The 22,157-nt window shown below is 38.5% G+C and overlaps 1 protein-coding gene across 10 annotated transcripts in view; it reads right to left on the bottom strand.

Moving 5' to 3' along the window:
- ATRX (ATRX chromatin remodeler) overlaps positions 1-22,157 on the bottom strand; it is a 264,397-nt gene that overhangs the window by 115,639 nt on the left and 126,601 nt on the right. For all 10 annotated transcript variants that reach the window (XM_043459555.1, XM_043459560.1, XM_043459557.1 and 7 more), the window contains 4 exons: positions 19,620-19,750; positions 18,756-18,932; positions 11,149-11,242; positions 71-173 (listed from right to left, as the gene is read on the bottom strand). In XM_043459555.1, the coding sequence (XP_043315490.1) occupies positions 71-173; positions 11,149-11,242; positions 18,756-18,932; positions 19,620-19,750 (505 nt within the window). The remainder of the gene's footprint in view (positions 1-70; positions 174-11,148; positions 11,243-18,755; positions 18,933-19,619; positions 19,751-22,157) is intronic.

Below are 22,157 nucleotides of genomic sequence, written 5' to 3'. Positions count from 1 at the left end.
TAACATATTTACTATGGTCTACTATACCAGTGATAAATACAAGTACATGGTAAATCTCATTATTTATTACCTTGTTTTCACTGGATGAGTCTTCTTGAACCTTAATGCGTCGCCTTTTCTTCTTCTGTTTGTAACTTCTCTGATTTTCTTCCAACTCTGCTTTCTTCGCAGACCTAAAGAATATTTAAAATGCAAAATAAAATACTTTATGGTAAACTTTCTTACATGAATTATGTACTATTTTAGAACTGCTTTACCTTTGCATACATTCTTTAATAAAATGATAAAGGAAAAAATAAAAAGCAAAAAATCTTCTCTGGGTTCAAAAAGGAGAGCACTTAATTTGAAATCCAATGAATAGAATTGCCATACGACCCAACAATCCCACTCCTGGGCATACACACCGAGGAAACCAGACCTGAAAGAGACACGTGTACCCCAATGTTCATCACAGCACTGTTTATAATAGCCAGGACATGCAAGCAACCTAGATACCCATCAGCAGATGAGTGGATAAGAAAGCTATGGTACATATACACGATGGAATATTACTCAGCCATTAAAAAGAATTCATTTGAATCAGTTCTAATGAGATGGATAAAACTGGAGCCCATTATACACTGTGAAGTAAGCCAGAAAGATAAACACCAATACAGTATACTAACACATATATATGGAATTTAAAAAGATGGTAACGATAACCCTATATGCAGGACACAAAAAGAGACACAGGTGTATAGAACAGACTTTTGGTCTCTATGGGAGAAGGCAAGGGGGGGATGATCTGAGAGAATAGCATTGAAACATGTATATTATCAAGTGTGAAACAGATCGCCAGCCCAGGTTAGATGCATGAGACAAGTGCTCGGGGCTGGTGCACTGGGAAGACCCAGAGGGATGGGATGGGGAGGGAGGTGGGAGGGGGGATCGGGATGGGGAACACATGTAAATCCATGGCTGACTCATGTCAATGTATGGCAAAAACCACTACAATATTGTAAAGTAATTAGCCTCCAACTAATAAAAATAAATGAAAAAAAAAATGAAATTCAGTGAACAAAAAAATAAAAAATAAATTCAGTGATCAACATTCTAAGTTATTCAAGAGGGAGGTGTAGCATATGAATAATAAGATGGATGGAGCACCTTCAGAAATATGACTGGCCAATATACACATGAAAAATATTCACCATCTCTTTAAAAAATAGATTATAAAAGTTAGATACAATTTTCATCATATCAGCACACACAAAGTCAAAAAAAAGTAACAACTTGTAGTGCAAATACGTCTATGGCTAGAAATTGGTATATAAGCTTACATTAATCAAGACAATATGTTCCTACATAAAGGACAGACATGAAGATCAACAGCAGAGAAATGAGAACCCAGAAATAAAACTTTATATTTATGGTCAATTGATTTTCCACATGGTCAAGACAATCAATAGGCCCAACAGTCTTCACAAATAGTACTCAGACTACTGGATATCTACATGCAAAAGGATGAATCCGGACCCCTATCTTAAGACATATAAAAAAATGAACTCAAATGGATTGCAGTTCCCCCAACATGTGTTCTACTTAACAGATTGCTCATTGTTTTATTGCTGAACCAGTGAGACAATGGCTATTTACATATTCAGCTGGGGGAAGAAAATATTGACTTCTATAAGTGTGAAAATATATATGAAAGGTCCTAAAACTGTATTAACTTTAACCCAATAATGTCATTTTTAGAAATTTACTCTAGGATTTAGATATGAGGGAGGAGACAAGATGGCACAGTAGAAGGACTTGAGCTCACCTCCTCTCAAGAAAACATCAAAATCTCAACGAATTGCTGAATAACCATCAAAAAAACACTAGAAACTACAAAAAAATATTCTACATCCAAAGACAAAGAAGCCACAACTGAAACAGTAGAAGGGGTGCTTTTACCATATAATAAAATTCCATAATGAAAGGGAAGGTGACCCACAAACTAGAAAATAATTATATTACAAAAGATTTCCCACAAGAGTGAGACTTCTGAGACCCTCATCAAGCTCATCAGCGTGAGGATAACATTTGGCTTTGAAGGCCAATGGAGCTTGGGTGTAAGAGCTCCACAGCACTGGGCGGAAACAGATTCCACTCTTGGAGGGCGCACATGTGGTTTCACATGCACTGGGCTGCAAGGCAAAGCAGTGACTCCATAGGAGCCTGAGCCAGATAAACCTGTGAGTATAGCAGGGTCAACTGGGGAAGCAGGAGTCAGCTGTGGCTCACTGTAGGAGGCAAGGACACTGGTGGCAGAGGCTGCAGGGAATGTTCATCAGCAAGAGCTCCCCAATAGGTTGCCATTTGGGCAAACACCACCTGGACCCACCCAACAGTCTGCAGGCTTCAATGTTCAGATGCCTCAGGCCAAACAAACAAGATGAGAACACTGCCCCAGTCATCAGCAGACAGACTGCTTAAAGTCCTCCTTAGCCCACAACCACTCGAAAACACACCCCTTGACATGGTCCTCCCCACCAGAGGGACAAGGTTAAACTCCATCCACCAGTGGGCAGGCACCAGTCTCGTCCAACAGCAAAGCTGAACAAGTCCCTGGACCAACCTCACCCACCATGAAGCAGACACCAGAGCAAAAGGAACTATACTTCTGCAGCCTGCGAAATGTAGAACACAAACACAGAAAGTTAGACAATATGAGATGGCAGAGAAGTATGTTCCACATTAAAAAACAAGATAAAACCCCAAAAGAACAAGTGAATTGGAGATAGGCAATGCATCTGAAAAAAATTAGAGTAAAGATAGTAAAGATGATCTAAGTTCTTGTAAAAAGAATGAAGACACAGAACAAGAAGATACAGTAGAAGTTTAACAAAGAGCTACAAGATTTAAATAAACAGATGACCAACACAATAACTAAAATAATAAATATACTCAAAAGAATCAATAGCAGAATAAATGAGGCAGAAGAACAAATAAGTGAGCTAAAACACAATTTGGTATAAATCATTGCTACAGAACCAAATAAAGAAAAAAGAATGAAAAGAAAGGAGGACAGTCTCAGAGACCTTAGAGACAATATTAAATGTACCAACTTGCACATTATATGAGTTCCAGAAGGCCAAAGGAGAGAGAACGGGCATGAGAAAAGATCAGAAGAGGTAAGAGCTGAAAACTCCCCTAACATGGGAAAGGGAACACTCACTCAAGTCCAGGAAGTGCAGAGAGTCCCATGTAGTATGAAACCAAGGAGGAACACAATGAGACACATAGAATTCAAACTGACAAAAATTAAAGACAAAGAGAAAATTTTAAAGGCAACAACAGAAAAGCAACAAATAACATACAGTGGAATCCCAATAAGGCATCAGCTGATTTTTCATTAGATACTTTTCTGGCCAGAAGGGAGTGGCACAATATATTTAAAGTGATTAAAGGGAAACATACACAACCAAGAATATTTTACCCAGTAAGACTCTCGTTCAGATTCAACACAGCTATCAAAAGCTTTACAGACAAGCAAAAGCTAAGAGAATTCAACACAATGAAACCAGCTTTATAACAAATGCTGAAGGAACTTCTCTAGGCAGAAAAGGAAACAACCAGAAACAAGAAAATTATAAATGGAAAGCCTCACTGGTAAAGGCAAATATACAGTAAAGGTAGGAAATCATCCACACCTAAATATGGTATCAAATCAACAATTATGAGAAGAGTACAAATGCAGGTTATTGGAAATGCTTGGAAATTAAGAGGCCAGCAATTTAAAACAATTCTGTTAATACACAGACTGCTGTACCAAAACCTCATGGAAACCACAAACTAAAAATCTACAATTTAGACACAAAAAAGAAAAAGCAATCCAAACACAACACTAAAGGTAACTGGCAAATCATGAGAGACGTTGATGTAAGAAATCAAAAATGACAGAAACAGATAGAAAGATATAATGTGTTCTTGGACTGGAAGAATCAATATTTTCAAAGTGACTATACTACTCAGGTCAATCTACAGATTCAATGCACTCCCTATCAAATCACCAATGGCATTTTTAATAGAAGTATAACAAAAAAATTTACAATTTGTATAGAAAAACAAAAGACCCCAAATAACCAAAGCGATACTGAGAAAGAAAAACAAAGCTAGAGGAATCAGGCTTCCTGGCTTCAGACTATACTACAAAGCTACAGTAATCAAAACAGTATGGTGCTGGCACAAAAACAGAAATATAGATCAATGGAACAGAATAGAAAGCCCAGAAGTAAACTCAAGCACTTATGGTCAGTCAGCCTATGACGAAGGAGGCAACAACATACAAAGGAGAAAATACAATCTCTTCAGTGAATGGTGCTGGTAAAACTAGACAGCTACATGTAAAAATGAAATGAGAACATTCTATAATACCATGCATCCTTAGTCTTTCAGTCCTGTACGACTCTCTGTGACTCCAAGGACCATGGCCAGCCAGGCTCCTTTGTCCATAGGGTTCTCCAGGCAAGAATACTAGAGTGGGTTGCCATTTCCTTCTCCAGTGATAAAGTATGAAGTGAGTGAAGTGAAGTTGCTAAGTTGTGTCCGACTCCTTGCGACCCCATGGACTGCAGCCTACCAGTCTCCTCTGTCCATGGGATTCTCCAGGCAACAGTATTGGAGTGGGTTGCCATTTCCTTTTCCACTATGCTACTGCTAAGTCATTTCAGTCATGTCCAACTCTGTGCGACCCCATCCCTGGGATTCTCCAGGCAAGAACACTGGAGTGGGTTGCCATTTCCTTCTCCAATGCATAAAAGTGAAAAGTGAAAGTGAAGTCGCTCAGTCATGTCTGACTCTTCGCAACCCCATGGACTGCAGCCTACCAGGCTCCTCCGTCCATGGGATTTTCCAGGCAAGAGTACTGGAGTGGGGTGCCATTGCCTTCTCCGTTCTCCACTATAGCATCATACAAAAAATAAACTCAAAATGGATTAAAGACTTAAATGTAACACCAGACACTATAAAACTGTTAAAGGAAAACTTAGGCAGAACACTGTTTGACATAAATCACAGAAATATCTTTTTGAATCTACCTCATAGAGTAATGAGAATAAAAACAGAAATAAACAAATAGGACCTAATTAAACCAAAAGTTTTTCAACAGCAAAGGAAACAACAAACAAAATGAGAAGACAACCCACAGAATGAGAGAAAATATTTGGAAACAGTGCAACTGACAGGAGATTAAACTTCAAAACATACAAAGAACTCACTGCATCTCAATAACAACAACAACAACAACAAAATCAAGAAAATGGACAGGTAATCTAAATAGACATTTCTTCAAAGACATACAGAAAGCCAAAAAGCACATAAAAAGATAATCATATTCATTAATAATTAGAGAAACACAAATCAAAACTGCAATAAGGTAACACCTCACAACCATCAGAATAGTCATCATCAGAAATTCTACAAATAATAAATGCTAGAGAAGGGGTGGAAAAAAGAGAACCCTCATACACTGCTGGTAAGAATACAAATTGTAATAATGGAAAACAGTATGGAGTGTGCTCAAAAAACTAAAAGTAGAGTTACCAAATGATCCACAATTCCATTCCTGGGCATATACTCAAACAAAACTAAAATTCAAAAAGATACATGCACCCGTATATTCAAAACAGCACAATTTACAAGAGACAAGACATGGAAACAATCTAAATGTCCATGGACAGATGAATGGATAAAGATGTGCTACACATGTACACAATGGAATATTAGTCATAAAAAGAATGAAATAATTCCATTTGCAGCAACTTGAATGGACCTAGAGATTATACTAATGAAGTAAGTCAGAAAGAGATAGACAAATATCATATATCACTTATATGTGGAATCTAGAATACAACACAAATGAACATATCTATGAAACAGAAACAGACTCACAGACAGAAGAAATATCTGGTTGTCAAGGGGGAAGGAAGAGTAAAGGAAAAAAGGATTGGGAGTTTGAGATTAGCAAACTCAAAGGATTATATATACATATATCTATATATAAAATATATTTTAGATATATACATCAGATGGATAAAAAACAAGGTCATACTGTATAGCACAGGGAACCATATTCAACATTCTTTTATACACCATAATGGAAAGAATATAAAGAACAACATAAATATGTATAACTGAATCACTTTGCTATATATCAGAATTTAACACAACACTGTAAATATACTACATTTCTATAAAGTTTTTCAAAAAGGGATTAAGTACTGAAACAAGCTACAGCATGGATCAAAATTGAAAACATGCTAACTGAAAGATTCCATTCATAGAAAGACACATATTTACAAAACTTTTCATATGAAATGCTCAGAATAGGCAAATCTATACACAAAGCAGATTAATTTCTGCCAGGGAATGAGAAGCAGGAAGAATGGGAAATGAGCAAGGGCCATAGGGTTTCTTTCTGGAATGATGGAAATGTTCTGAAATTAGATACTGGTAGTAGATGCACAACTTTGTGAATATTCCAAAAATCCCCTATATTCTATACTTTGAAATAGTGAATTTTCTGTTACCTGAATTCCATCTCAGTTCTTTAAAATTCTCATTATATCCTATTGTTATTTTATATTCCCCTAAAGCTCGGCAGCTGCGACAGCACACAGGTGCAGCCGAGAGGAGCCACCCCAGGCCCGAGGCCGGGGGTGGCAGCCAAGAGGAGCTACGCCACGTAGCTCTTTGCACTTTGCTGGAGCAGCCGTGAAGAGATACTCCACATCCAAGGTAAGACAAACCCCCTTAAGACGGTAGGCACTGACAGAAGGTATCAGAGGACAGACAGACTGAAACCACAGTTACAGACAACAGACCAATCTGATCACACGGACCACAGCCTTGTCTAACTCAGTGAAACTAAGCCATGCCGTGTGGGGCCACCCAAGATGGACAGGTCATGGAGGACAAGTCTGACAGAATGTGTTCCACTGGAGAAGGGAATGGCAAAACACTTCAGTTTTCTTGCCTTGAGAACCGCATGAGCAGTATGAAAAGGCAAAAAGATAGGACACTGAAAAATGAACTCCCCAGGTCTATAGGTGCCCAATATGCTAAGGGAGATCAGTGGAGAAATAACTCCAGAAAGAATGAAGGGATGGAGTCAAAGCAAAAAGAACACCCATTTGTGGATGGGACTGGTGATAGAAGCAAGGTTCAATGCTGTAAAGAGCAATATAGCATAGGAACCTGGAATGTCAGGTCCATGAATCAAGACAAATTGGAAGTGGTCAAACAGGAGATGTCAAGAGTGAACATCAACATTCTAGGAATCAGCGAACTAAGATGGACTGGAATGGGTGAATTTAACTCAGATGACCATTATATCTACTACTGTGGGAAGTAATCCCTTAGAAGAAATGGAGTAGCCATCATGGTCAACAAAAGAGTCCAAAATGCAGTACTTGGATGCAATCTCAAAAATGACAGAATGATCTCTGTTCATTTCCAAGGCAAACCATTCAATATCACGTTTATCCAAGTCTATGCCCTGACCACTAGCGCTGTAGAAGCTGAACGGTTCTAAGAAGACCTACAAGACCTTCTAGAACTAACACCCAAAAAAGATGTCCTTTTCATTATAGGGGACAGGAATGCAAAAGTAGGAAGCCAAGAAACACCTGGAGTAACAACCAAATTTGGCCTTGGAGTACGGAATGAAACAGGGCAAAGGCTAATAGAGTTCTGCCAAGAGAACGCACTGGTCATAGCAAACACCCTCTTCCAACAAAACGAGAGAAGACTCTACACATGGACATCATCAGATGGTTGACACTGAAATAAGATTGATTATATTCTTTGCAGCCAAAGATGGAGAAGCTATATACAGCCAGCAAAAACAAGACGGGAGCTGACTGTGGCTCAGATCATGAACTGCTTAATGCCAAATTCAGACTGAAATTGAAGAAAGTGGAGAAAACCACTAGACCATTCAGATATGACCTAAATCAAATCCCTTATGACTATACAGTGGAAGTGAGAAATAGATTTATGGGATAAGATCTGATAGACAAAGTGCCTCATGAACTATGGACGGAGGTTCATGACACTGTTTAGGAGACAGGAATCAAGACCATCCCCAAGGAAAAGAAATGCAAAAAAGCAAAATGACTGTCTGAGGACGCCTTACAAATAGCTGTGAAAAGAAGGGAAGTGAAAAGCAAAGGAGAAAAGGAAAGACATACCCATTTGAATGCAGAGTTCCAAAGAATAGCAAGGAGAGATAAGAAAGTCTTTCTCAGCGATCAACGCAAAGAAACAGAGGAAAACAATACAATGGGAAAGACTAGAGATCTCTTCAAGAAAATCAGAGATACCAAGGGAACATTTCATGCAAAGATGGGCTCAATAAAGGACAGAAATGGTAGGGACCTACCAGAAGCAGAAGATATTAAGAAGAGGTGGCAAGAATACACAGATCAACTGTACAAAAAGATCTTCACGACCCAGATAATCCCAATGGTGTGATCACTCACCTAGAGCCAGACACCCTGGAATGTGAAGTCAAGTGGGCCTTAGGAGCATCACTATGAACAAAGCTAGTGGAGGTGATGGAATTCCAGTTGAGCTATTTCAAATCCTGAAAGATGATGCTATAAAAGGGCTTCTCTCAACATGCCAGTAAATTTGGAAAACTCAGCAGTGGCCACAGGACTGGAAAAGGTCAGTTTTCATCCCAATCCCAAAGAAAGGCAATCCCAAAGAATGCTCAAACTACCGCACAATTGCATTCATCTCACACGCTAGTAAAGTGATGCTTAAAATTCTCCAAGCCAGGCTTCAGCAATACGTGAACCGTGAACTTCTAGATGATCAAGCTGGATTTAGAAAAGGCAGAGGAACCAGAGATCAAATTGCCACCGTGCACTGGATCATCAAAAAAGCAAGAGAGTTCCAGAAAAACATCTATTTCTGCTTTATTGACTACGCCAAACTGTGGAAAATTCTGAAAGAGATGGGCATACAAGACCACCTGACCTGCCTCTTGAGAAACCTGTATGCAGGTCAGGAAGCAACAGTTAGAACTGGATATGGAAAAACAGACTGGTTCCAAATAGGAAAAGGAGTACGTCAAGGCTGCATATTGTCACCCTGCTTATTTCACTTATATGCAGAGTACATCATGAGAAACACTCAGCTGGAGGAAGGACAAGCTGGAATCAAGATTTCTGGAAGAAATATCAATAACCTCAGATATGCAGATGACATCACCCTTATGGCAGAAAGTGAATAAGAACTAAAGAGCCTCTTGATGAAAGTGAAAGAGGAGAGTTAAAAATTTGGCTTAAAGCTCAACATTCAGAAAACTAAGACCATGGCATCCAGACTAGACAGCATATTAAAAAGCAGAGACATTACTTTGTCAACAAAGATCTGTTTAGTCAAGGCTATGGTTTTTCCAGTGGTCATGTATGGATGTGAGAGTTGGACTATAAAGAAAGCAGAGTGCTGAAGAATTGATGCTTTTGAACTGTGGTGTTGTAGAAATATCTTGAGAGTCCCTTGGATTGCAAGGAGATCCAACCAGTCCATCCTAAAGGAGATCAGTCCTGGGTGTTCATTGGAAGGACTGATGTTGAAGCTGAAACTCCAATATTTTGGCCACCTGATGTGAAGAGCTGACTCATTTGAAAAGACCCTGATGCTGGGAAAGATTGTGGGCAGGAGGAGAAGGGGACGACAGAGGATGAGATGGCTGGACGGCATCACCAACTCGATGGACATGGGTTTGGGTGGACTCTGGGAGTTGGTGATCGAACAGGAGGCCTGGCGTGCTGCGGCTCATGGGGTCACAAAGAGTCGGACATGACTGAGTGACTGAACTGAACTAAAAGTACAATATCTTGATATACTCCAGGCACAACCTGGTAATTATTAATCTAAAACAATCTCAAATGTTTTAAAATGTACACATGCAAATACCCATATAGATATACATATACACATACACACAAACACAAATTGATATACGTATCATATTATTCCAGAGGAAATAAAAATCTTCTTAGAATGGTCAGTATTATTAAATACTATTCTAATAAGGAAGCAAAATTTTAATCAGCTAGTAATCTAGATTAGTTATTTATGCATATTGAAAGAACAAACACATGTTAATTAATAGAATACTAGTAGTGTTGTTTTTTTCCTGTGGCTAAGTAGTGTTTAGTAATGCTATGAAAGAACAATAGTTAGCATTCATAGAGCACTTACTATCTACAAAATAGGCACTATTTTATAAGCCCTTTAATCTCATTTAATGCCCACAATAATCAATAAGGGAAATAATAATGTTAATTTCCTCTTTTACAGATGAGGAAACTGAACCCCAGAGTATTCGTACAATTAGGAAGTATAGTAAAGCTAGGAGTTAGATTGAGGCAGTTGGTCTACAGAGCCTCATAACTACTACACTACAACTTTCCACCACAGAAATGAAAAATTACAGTTCCCTGGTGGTCCAGTGATTAAGAATCTGCCTTCCAATGGCAGGGGGTGGAGGAAACATGGGTTCAGTCCCTGATCAGGAAACTAAGATCCCACACGCCACAGGGCAACTACTGAGCCCGTGCATTCTACAGCTCATGTGTTATAACTAGAGAGACGCCTGTGCACATTGCAAGGAAAGATCTCGCATGCTGCAATGAAGATCCTGCATGTGGCAACTAAGACCTGATACAGCCAAACATATAATAATTTTTTTTAAAAAAGGTGTTTTTGCACACTGAAAGTCCACCTACTTCAGAACATACAATTCAACTATATATAATGTTTATATACTATTTTTAAATTATTTTAACAGTTTCAAATCAAAATGTTAAATACTTTACTTACTGCTATGCCCTGGTGGCTCAGATGGTAAAGGATCCGCCTGCAATGCAGGAGACCCAGGTTCAATCCCTGGGTGAGGAAGATCCCCTGGAGAATGGAATGGCAACCCACTCCAGTATTGTTGTCTGGAGAATCTCATGGACAGAGGAGCATGGTGGGCTACAGTTCATGGGGTGTCAAAGAGTCTGACATGACTGAGTGACTATCACTATTAACAACAGCAAACTTTCTACAAATAATTTGAAGCATGGTTATTGATTCTTAAAATTTTTTAAAAAATAATCTTACCTTGTTCTGGGCCGTTGTTCATCTTCAGATTCACTAACTTCTTCACTAACTCCAGATTCCTGAAAATCAGAATCTTCAGAATCTTCACTACTCACTTGAATAAAAAATATTAAAGGTTATTAAATGCTTTCCAATAGAAATTCAATTCCCTTTATTTGTCAATAATATCACATTAACTTCTAAGAGTATTATGAGAATAATATCTCTAGTACATATGACATCATACAGATTAGACCAGTTAATGACTCAATTGGTATTTATAAAAATCCAAATGAAAACCAAGAATGGTTATAAAACTATGATTCTACATTAAAATATAAGTATATTAACTATGTAAACTGACAAAATGAAAAATTATCAGTCAATACAAGAATTCTAGTTATTTTAAGCAAGCTAAGTAGGCTGGCCAAGGTGGATTAAGGGTGATTAGACTCTCTGCCACTTATAACAACTAAAAACTATGGACAGAATACATAAATAAACAACCTAAGGACTCTGTAAAGGGAATAAGAGTAGGCAGATTGGGGACCGAAATCAAAACTTAAATAATGATCCTCATAAAATTGTGTGGGAGGATGAATGTCATGGGGTTTTTTCCCCCACTCCTTTCCTGGTTTTGACAGGAAGGCCAGCTGAATTGCAAATTATGCAAAGGGTGCTGATTACAAAACTCTAGGAGAACCTCATTTCTAGCCACAGAACTGGGAAAAAGGAGCTGAGTCCTGCCTATCACAAGAAAATAAGATGAATACCCAATTTTATTTTTTCTCTCCAAAATTTTATTTTTCTGTACCAAAATTGCCAGTAAGACACAGGCATCTAAAACCCCAGAAGAATACCTGTATTTTTCTGGTCAGAGGAAGTCAGGCAGGGAAAATACAAGATAAGCCTGGACTAGTACCAGAAAGTAAAGCATTGCTCAAAAACTGATGGGGATATAGTCAAAGGATAGATGATGCAACTTGAAGAAGCTCCCAGCAACCAAAGCTGGAACAATCTGAGCAATAAAATGAAAACCTGGATTGTAACTCATAGAATAAAATAAAACATCTATATGTCCATATTAATATAAGTAATGTGATAAACAGATAAATGGGGGAAACAACTCTTCCTAGAAGTAATGAAAGAAATTGGAAATCACCACTTAAACATACAACACAGTAAAAACTGCTTCGGCAGTTGGATGCTAAAATTAGTGGGTAGAAGTATGATGAGAAACAGAATATCTGCATTGTCTCAAAGTATCTCTCCACAAGATATTCATTAAATATGAACAAAAAAATAGGGGTTTTTTTAACAGTAGAAAAACTCAGCAGATACCAACTTCAGTAACTTAATCAGGTTAACAATACCAATAATAAGAAACATACTGTCATCATACACACTCAGTACAACACACCAAGACGAATTCAATAGAACTCTTGCAGTATTCTTGTCACAATGTCTAATAACCTAAATCTAACCATAAGAAAACACTAGACAAATACATACAGATAGACATTCTAGAAAATATCTGATCAATACTCCTCAAAAGTGTCAAGGTCATGAAAGAAAAGACAAAGGAACTGTCACAGACTGGAGTAGATTAAGGAGACAACTGAATGCAATGTGGGATCCTAGACTGAAGTCCAAAGTGGAAAAAGAACACAAGTGGGAAAAATAATGATAACCAAATAAAATCTACAGTTTACATCAGAGGTCAGAGATCTGATGGTATTTTCAACTTTGTCGGCTATAAGGTCAATGTTGCAGCCACTACTCAACTTTGCCACTGTAAACACATGAAAGCAATAACTGAGTAAGTATGACAGTATACCAATAAAACTATTTATAAAAACATGAAAGTTAGATTTAGCCTTCAGGTGTAGTTTGTCAAACACTGGCTGAATTAATACTATTGTATCAATGTTAATTTCCTGGTTTTGATTATTGTGCTATAATAAGTATAAGGTGTTAAATTAGGAAAGCTAGGTAAAGGGTATTTTTGTGACATTTCTATAAATCTAAAATTACTTCAAAATAAAATATTTTTAGAATATCTATTATGATCTGACATCAAAATCAAAGGTCTGGTCTATCTTTAAAAATATAGACAAGCATAAATAATATAAAGATTGGTTATGGAAGAAGAGGAGAGTGAAGAGTTACTGTTTAGTTTCAGTTTGGGATAATCAAAGAATTCTGGAGACAGACAGTGTTGATGGTTGCCCAATAATGCATATATACTAATGCCATGGAATTGCTTCAAACAGTTAAAAATGGTTAAAAATTATGTTATGTGTACTTTGCCACAGTAAAAAAACAAACAAAAAACAATAATAAAGGAGTTCTCTGGTGGTCCAGTGGCTAAGATGCCACACGTTCAATGCAGGGGGCCCAGGTTCAACTTTGGTCAGGGAACTAGATCCCACATACCATAACTAAGAGTTCACATGCCACAACTAAAGATTTCACATGCTGCAAGGAAGATCAAAGATCCTGGGTGCCATAAGTAAGACCTGGTGCAGCCAGATAAATAAATAAAAATATTGTAAAAAAAAAAAAAAAAGAACTGCTAAGCAACTGGGAATTTGGGAGAACAAGATGTCCACATGCACACACAAATTCTGTGATTAAATACAATTTTAAGCCTAGTATTAATTTTTCATCAAATGTTATTTTGAAAATTTTCACACCTACCAAAAATTTGAAAGAATCGCCAAATGAACACCTGTATCCCTACTCTTAAATCCACTTAAAGTGGATTTGCTTTACCACATTTGCTTTATTTCTGTCTAAATATATGCACATCCTTTATTGCCCTGAACCCTTTGAAATTAAGTGCTGATATCATGACACTTCGCCCCTAACTATAAGGGCACTATCCTACATAATTGAATATCATTTAAATACATGAGAAAAATAACATGAACCTAATATAATCTACTATAAAGGCAATCACTGCATTTTTGAAATTATCACCAAAATAACTTTTACAACTTTTTTCAAATTTAGGTGAAAATGTTGACATGCTACACTTGATTTAATAATTAAGCTATTAGCTTCTGATTTTTCCCTATTGCCCATCATAAGGTTTCCAGACAATACAGAGACACAAGAGTTTGCAAATCTTGGAAAATGGTGTGATTCCAAATGTAGTATCAGTCACTATTACATTAGTCTTTATTAGAAACATAAATAAGATGGAATTTTAGTTTACATCCTTCTACACAAACAGACCAAAAAAAATAGCTGGATTATAAGTTACCCACAGAAAAGGACAGTGGAAACACAGGTCACAGAAAACTTGGGTTTCAATAAAACATTTCAAATGTATTTGGCCCACAGCTGCTGCCGACACTACTGTTTAGTTGCTAAGTCGTGTCTGACTCTTTGCAAACCCATGGACTGTAACCCACCAGGCTCTTTCGTCCATGGGATTTCCCAGGCAAGAATATTCGAGTGGGTTGCCATTTCCTTCTCCAGGGAATCTTCCCAACCCAGGGATCAAGCCCATGTCTCCTGCTTGGCAGATGGGTTCTTTACCACTGAGCCACCTGGGAAGTCCTATTTGGCATAGTAAACGGCTCTGTATTCCTGAGCTAATAAGCCTCAGAGGCAAAATTAGTATTTCTCCTTTTGAAGATGCACAGGAAATCATGCTGTTTCCTAATATGTTAAATCACTCAGTTCCTTTATAGAATCTGAAAGACCAGCTTGCAGTCATGTTGCAAAGAAATTTATGAAAAATGCATTCACAAAATGAGGTACTATTATTTATTTGTTTACATGAAAATGTCCAAGGCATATTAAGTATATGTGTGTGTGGGGAAGGGGTACCTTCCTCGTCTTCTTTAATGGATAGCTATTTTCCCATGGCCCTTTAAATGCTCAGGATTCCAAGATTCTTTCCCTAGCCTTCTTTTTGAACAACATTACAGCTCCGCTGGGTAATATCATTATTATACATATACTAGGACAACTGAACTTGACATCAACTATGGCAATATCCTCCAAACAGGTTCAAAGCCTTCAGGTCAGTTCAGCCACTCAGTCATGTCCGACTCTTTGCAACTCCATGGACTGCAGCACGCCAGGCTTCCCTATCCATCACCAACTCCCAGAGCTTGCTCAAACTCAGGTCCATCGAGTCAGTGATGCCATCCAACCATCTCATCCTCTGTCGTCCCCTTCTCCTCCTGCCCTCAATCTTTCCCAGCATCAGGGTCTTTTCCAATGAGTCAGTTCTTCACATCAGGTGGCCAAAGTATTAGATTGTCAGCTTCAGTATCAGTCCTTCCAATGAATATTCAGGACTGATTTCCTTTAAGATGGACTGGTTGGATCCCCTTGCAGTCCAACGGACTCTCAAAAGTCTTCTCCAACAACACAATTCAAAAGCATCAATTCTCCAGTGCTCAGCTTTCTTTATGGTCCAACTCTCACATCCATACATGTACTGGAAAAACCACAGTTTTGACTAGATGGACCTTTGTCGGGAAAGTAATGTCTCTGCTTTTTAATATGCTGTCTACATTGGTCATAGCTTTTCTTCCAAGAGGCAAGCGTCATTTAATTTCATGACTGCAGTCACCATCTGCAGTGATTTTGGAGTCCAAGAAAATAAAGTCTGTCATGGTTTCCATCATTTCCCGATCTATTTGCCATGAAGTGATGGAACTGGATGCCATGACCTTAGTTTTTTGAATGTTGAGTTTTAAGTGAGCTTTTTGACTCTCCTCTTTCATCAAGAGGCTTTTTAGCTCCTCTGCACTTTCTACCATAATGGTGGTATCATCTGTGTATCTGTGGTTATTGATATTTCTCTCAGATATTGGATCAAAGCCCTCAGTCTCACAAAATAACAGGCAATTACCAATAACCTCAGATATGCAGATGATACCACCCTTATGGCAGAAAGTGAAGAGGAACTAAAAAGCCTCTTGATGAAAGTGAAAGAGGAGAGTGAAAAAGTTGGCTTAAAGCTCAACATTCAGAAAACTAAGATCATGGCATCTGGTCCCATCACTTCATGGGAAATAGATGGGGGAACAGTGGAAGCAGTGTCAGACTTTACTTTTTTGGGCTCCAAAATCACTGCAGATGGTGACTGCAGCCATGTAATTAAAAGACACTTACTCCTTGGAAGGAAAGTTATGACCAACCTAGACAGCATATTAAAAAGCAGAGACATCACTTTGCCAAAAAAGGTCCGTCTGGTCAAGGCTATGGTTTTTCCAGTGGTCATGTATGGATATGAGAGTTGGACTGTGAAGAAAGCTGAGTGCCGAAGAATTGATGCTTTTGAACTGTGGTGTTGGAGAAGACTCTTTGAGAGTCCCTGGGACTGCAAGGAGATCCAACCAGTCCATCCTAAAGGAGATTAGTCCTGGGTGTTCATTGGAAGGACTGATGCTGAAGCTGAAACTCCAATACTTTGGCCACCTAAAGCGAACAGTTGACTCATTGGAAAAGACCCTGATGCTGGGAGGGATTGGGGGCAGGAGGAGAAGGGGACGACAGAGGTTGAGATGGCTGGATGGCATCACCGACTAGATGGATGTGAGTTTGAGTAAACTCCGGCAGTTGGTGATGGACAGGGAGGCCTGGCGTGCTGCAATTCATGGGGTTGCAAAGAGTCAGACACAACTGAGCGACTGAAATGAACTGAACTGAATCTGACCACATTACATCCTTAGTTGAAATCTTTCAATGGAACAATGAGTGGTTGTACTGAAGTTATGAGTCTTCAATGCTGCTAATCAATGTCTTGTGCCTTTATCTAGGTGCCAAACATGTTCATCCAGATTTCCACTTACAGAGACTTCCCTGATGGTCCAGTGGCTAAGACTCCATGCTCCCAATGCAGAGGGCCTGGGTTCTATCCCTGATCAGGGAACTAGATCCCACATGCCGCAACTAAGAGTTCAAATGCTGCAACCAGTAAAAAACTCTGCTTGCCACAACTAAGACCCAGTGCAACCAAATAAATAAATAATTTTTCTAAAAGCTGTCCACTTATGAAATATATGCTTATATATATATATATATATACACACACACACACACACACACCTTAAATAGCTTTTTAAATAGTGGCACCTCTCTGTGAATATACTAAAAACAAACTGTACACTGTAAGCAGGTAAACTGTATGATTTTTAAATTATGTCTCAATATGGCTATGATATGAAAATAATTTTTAAAATAAAAAAAAAATTTAACTTTTCAATGGCTCTCCACTCTATAAAGCCAATGTACTTCTCAGATATTTCCAAAAATGCTTTCTTATTCCTGGTGGCACAAAGAAGAGTTAATCTGCCTGCCAGGAATTGGGTAATAAAGTCTTCAAAGTCTGTCCCAAAGAAGAAAAAACTTTCTTTGAACTTCTTGTTAGCCAAATTCTCAGGAAAATTTCACATTTAATTGCTCAATATATATTATTTAATATAAGAATGCTCTCCACCAACTCTCAAGTAAAATGAACACACCAAAGAGATATACCATATTTACTCTACAGCCTCATGTACCCATGAGGAGTACTGTCAAGTACTCCAATTTGAGGAACAGGCTTACAAAGATCTACAGTATCTGATCTCTGTCTTATTGGTCCAGCCTAATTTCCTGCTGTTCCTTTCCTTACTCCCTTCTATACTCCAGCTATACCACATTAACTGCATCCCCTCCACCATGTGCTAAACAATTTGCAGAGGTTTTTAAAACTTTTCCCCTGCTTATATTATAAATTTTAACAACAAATCTACCTTCTCCCCATTTAGAACTTCATCTGCTGGATGAAACTCTCCATCTTTGTCAAGTCTTCTCTGTTGATAACCCCAACCCCCCAAAAAGCTAAAAAATTCCTCTTTATGCCACACCTTACAAGACAACCCCTTATGGTACTACAAGTTCTTATAATACTAATGTCAATAATTCTTATTAAACCTGTGACTGCCAAAACTGGCTACATATCAAAATCATTTCAGAGATGCTTTTAATACATATGGATACCTAGGTTCCCACCACCACCAATTATGCTTCAATTGGCTCAAGGTGGAGCCCTGCCATAGGAAGGTATATTTTTAAATCCCCCAAGTGATCTGCATGTGTAGCCAGGTTGAAAACTATCATATAAAACAGTGATTTCTTTATTTATTTTACATCCTCAATGTTTACCATGATGTTGGAAACATGTAACTGACTTAGTACAGAAAGACACATAATTTAATGTGATAAAAATTTAATCTGGCTACATATAAGTTTTACACATAAGCTTGCATAAATCTATCCAAATTAACTATATCTTCTATCTTTCCACAGGAAAGCATTATTTCTTCCTGTAGTTACAGGCAGTCTTATATCTTCCACATGACCTTAATGCATGTTTTATTTATTGTCATATTTATCTTTTTAATCTAAATGATGACTACTAAAGGTCAAAAATATTCTTTGTCATCTCTCAAGTTTCTGAGTTACCTTCCCAGTCTAAATTCTTTATTTCACTCTCAGAATAGCTGTTTTCAGTGTGCAGACACTCACCTAATATAGATGGTCAATTGTTGGAGCAGATATGTTCTTTACCATTATGAACCAGTATGTTGTTCACCATCAGAATTAAAATGTCTTACCCTTCCTTCTATTTCTGCCTTTGGCTTCTTTGTGCTCTTTAGGCTTCATCTTTTTTTCTTCTCCAGATTCTCCATCACTCAGAGTCAGCTTGTGTCTCAAAAGCCTATGTCTGTATCTTGGCTTCTTAGATTCTTCAGAATCTGAATCTGATTCAGAATTGGCTTGATTTTTTACTTCTAAATGGAGAAAACAAATCACTAAAACCTTCAGCCTTTTTTCCTTTAAAATGCTGTACAACTACGTATTTTGTTTGTAGATAATTATCATGACTTATGGAACTGATCAGAGCTGTATACTTACCTTGTTTCATTGTTGATACCAAGCAATCTCATACATTACACTTGATCTATTATGATCATTAAGTAATAATTAAATATCACCAATATACATATACAGATTTTTAAAATGTAAAAAACATGTTGTTTTGCAAACCATCTATTTATTGGCAGTGACTGACAAAATCTGCACAGCTATTACCAGATACTCAAAAGGATTAATGGTAGCAACATTTTAAACATTTTAATAAACTTCAAACATATATATTAAGAGATTTCATGGTCAGACAGTCTTCAAAGACTAAACTGGTCAAACAACCAAATTATGACATCCTATACTTCTCTCTGGCTTCCCTGGTGGCTCAGATAGTAAAGAATCTGCCTGCAATGTGGGAGTCCTGGGTTCAATCACTGGATTGGGAAGACCCTGGAGAAGGAAATGGCAACCCCCTCCAGTATTCTTGCCTGGAAAATCCCATGGACAGAGGAGCCTGGCAGGCTACAGTCCATGGGGTTACAAAGAATCGGACATGACTGCAACTACCACTTCACTTCACTTCACTTCATACTTCTCTCTGGGGAACTCACCCTCATCTCCAAGGTTTTCTTCATTGTGTTTTCCAGTTCTTTTCTTCCCTTCTTCTGACTCATCTGAAGATCCATCCTCATCGGAGGAAAGATTGGCTTTAATTTCTTCTAAAAGCATCTTCTTGGCAATTCTCGAGAGTAAAAAGACAATAAAAACTATATATTTGGTGGTGAAGTATTACAAATTAAAAACAAATGGAATTATATATATCAAAATAGAAATAATTGTGTCAAAAGATTTTTATTATATAAGTCTATCAAAGTCTATTTTAATTTAAAGTACCAACCAAAACCTTTGAAAATGCTCTTAGCACTGATTTTCTCCCAGTTCTGTTTAATTTCACAATACACTGAAAAATCTCAGGGATGTTTCTACTATTTTCACCAATTGCAACTCCATGCTGGATATCCTTCCAACCCTATACTTGCTCTGCTGCCACCATCTGACAACTACACTATCAGACAGGCCCACAATAGTAAATCAATTCATTCAAACAAATGGCATTTCAACACAAAACTCCACATGAAAGAATTTATTCAACAGTAAAACATATTCTTAGAAAATCAGTGTGTAATAAACCACTATTGTGAAACAGTGCCTCAAACTAGTGAATAACATTCTTGGCTCTTAAATTTCAATGTACTGCATAAATTCTTCTAATCAAATGAAAGTATACAACACATATTAAAATACTAAAGCAATAAAAAATCCCTAATAATATTCAAACTAGGGCAGAAAAGAGGCAAGAGTGCTATTTACTATGTACATAAAGAAAACAAAGTACTATCAAAAAGTTTTTACTTTTCAAAAAAGTAGATAATGCATTAGCCTAAAGCATACCAAAATTTTTCCAGATGTTCCTCAAAGACAAATTTGCCAATGAAAAAATAAACTGTTCAAGGCATGAGAAAATATTTAATACCATCTTATGTTAAATTAAAATATATTCCTGAGCTGAGGTCATCAGGTGCCCAGAAAAGCAGCCCATTGTCTTCGAAAGGAGGTAGGACAAAATATAAAAGATAAAAAGTGAGACAAAAGAGCCAAGGACGGAGATCCGTCCTGGGAAGGGAGTCTTTAGAGGACGTTTACAGACACCGGGAAACCCTCGCACTGGCGGGCCTGGGGGAAGTGTTTGAATCTAGGAGGGCAACCTGACTGGGAGGGAAACAATAAATGAAACCCACATATTAGGTGCCTAAAAGCAACTCTCAGCAGAAAAGTACCCCAGACACCCGCATCCACCACCAGCAAGTGGGGGCGGCACGGAGAGGAGCGGGAGGCATTGCTTGGGGTAGGGTCCGGGCCTGAGTGCCCTGAGGACAATCGGAGGGAGCTTTTGTGAGTTGCCAACTTGAACTGTGGGAGAGCAGGGAAGAGAGAGAAAATTAACCGGCCCGAACACGCTGCCAGCCATTCGCAGAACAAAGGGACCGAGAAAGTCCAGAGAAGAGCTCGCAGACTGCGGACCGGCCCAGACCCGCCGGAGGCGGGAGCAGGTCGCAGCGAGACACAGGGCGCAGGCACCCGACCTACGCGGGCGGGGGCAGGGGCGGGGGCTGGGGACGCGGAGGGCAGAAGGCGCATGCACCCGACTGACGCCGGCGGAAACCGAGATTGGGACCGCGGAAGGTAGTGGGCGCACCGCACCCGGGGAAAGTGCACCTGTCAAGCTCCTGGCTGCCTGGACTGCTCTGACGGGGAAGGCACAAGAGCGGACGCAGCCTTTTGTTCCGCGCTTTTGTGGAGCACCCGAGGGGAGCTGCGCGCGGCGCGCTCCATATAGAGCAGCCGGGATCCTGAGCAGCGCAGACCGAGAAAGCAGCGCCAGCCCCTCCCGGCAGCGCCAGCCCATCCCCGCAGCGTCAGCCCCTCCCAGCAGCGCGACAGAACTAGCTACCTGAATAAGAGTCCACCTCCGCCCGCCTGTGTCAGGGCGGAAATGAGGCGCTGAAGAAACCGGCAAACAGAAGCCAAATAAACAAAGGGAACCGCTTCAGGAGAGAGCGGTGCAACAGATTAAAATCCCTGTAGAAAACACCGATTACACCGGAAGAGGCCTGTAGATATCGAGATCTGTAAGCTGGAACGAGGAGATATCTGAAACTGAGCCGAACCGACACTGACCGCAACAGCTCCAGAGAAATTCCTAGATATATTTTTACTTTTTTTTTTTAATAAGAAAAAAAAAATTTTTTTTTAATTTTTTCTTTTTTATTTTTTCTCTTTTATTTTCCTTTAAAATGCCCTATTACTCCCCCATCATTCCTTAACTTTCATTTTCATAGATTTTTACGATTTTTTTAATTAGGGAAAATTCTTTTTTTTTCTTTCTTTCTTTCTTTTCTCCTTTTTCTCTTATTTCTTTTAAAGTCCTCTAGTACTCCTCTACTACTCCTTAATTTTCATTTTCAATACACTATAACCTTACCAAAAAAAAAAAAAAGAGAAACCCTATTTTTTAAACGGAACTTCATATATATTTTTAAAATTTTTTTGTGTGTTTTGTTTTTAATATAGTATTTTTAAGAGTCTAA

The sequence above is a fragment of the Cervus canadensis genome, chromosome X, assembly GCF_019320065.1.
Source record: "Cervus canadensis isolate Bull #8, Minnesota chromosome X, ASM1932006v1, whole genome shotgun sequence".
Lineage (NCBI taxonomy): Eukaryota > Metazoa > Chordata > Mammalia > Artiodactyla > Cervidae > Cervus > Cervus canadensis.
This window is presented reverse-complemented; position numbering and strand designations above follow the sequence as displayed.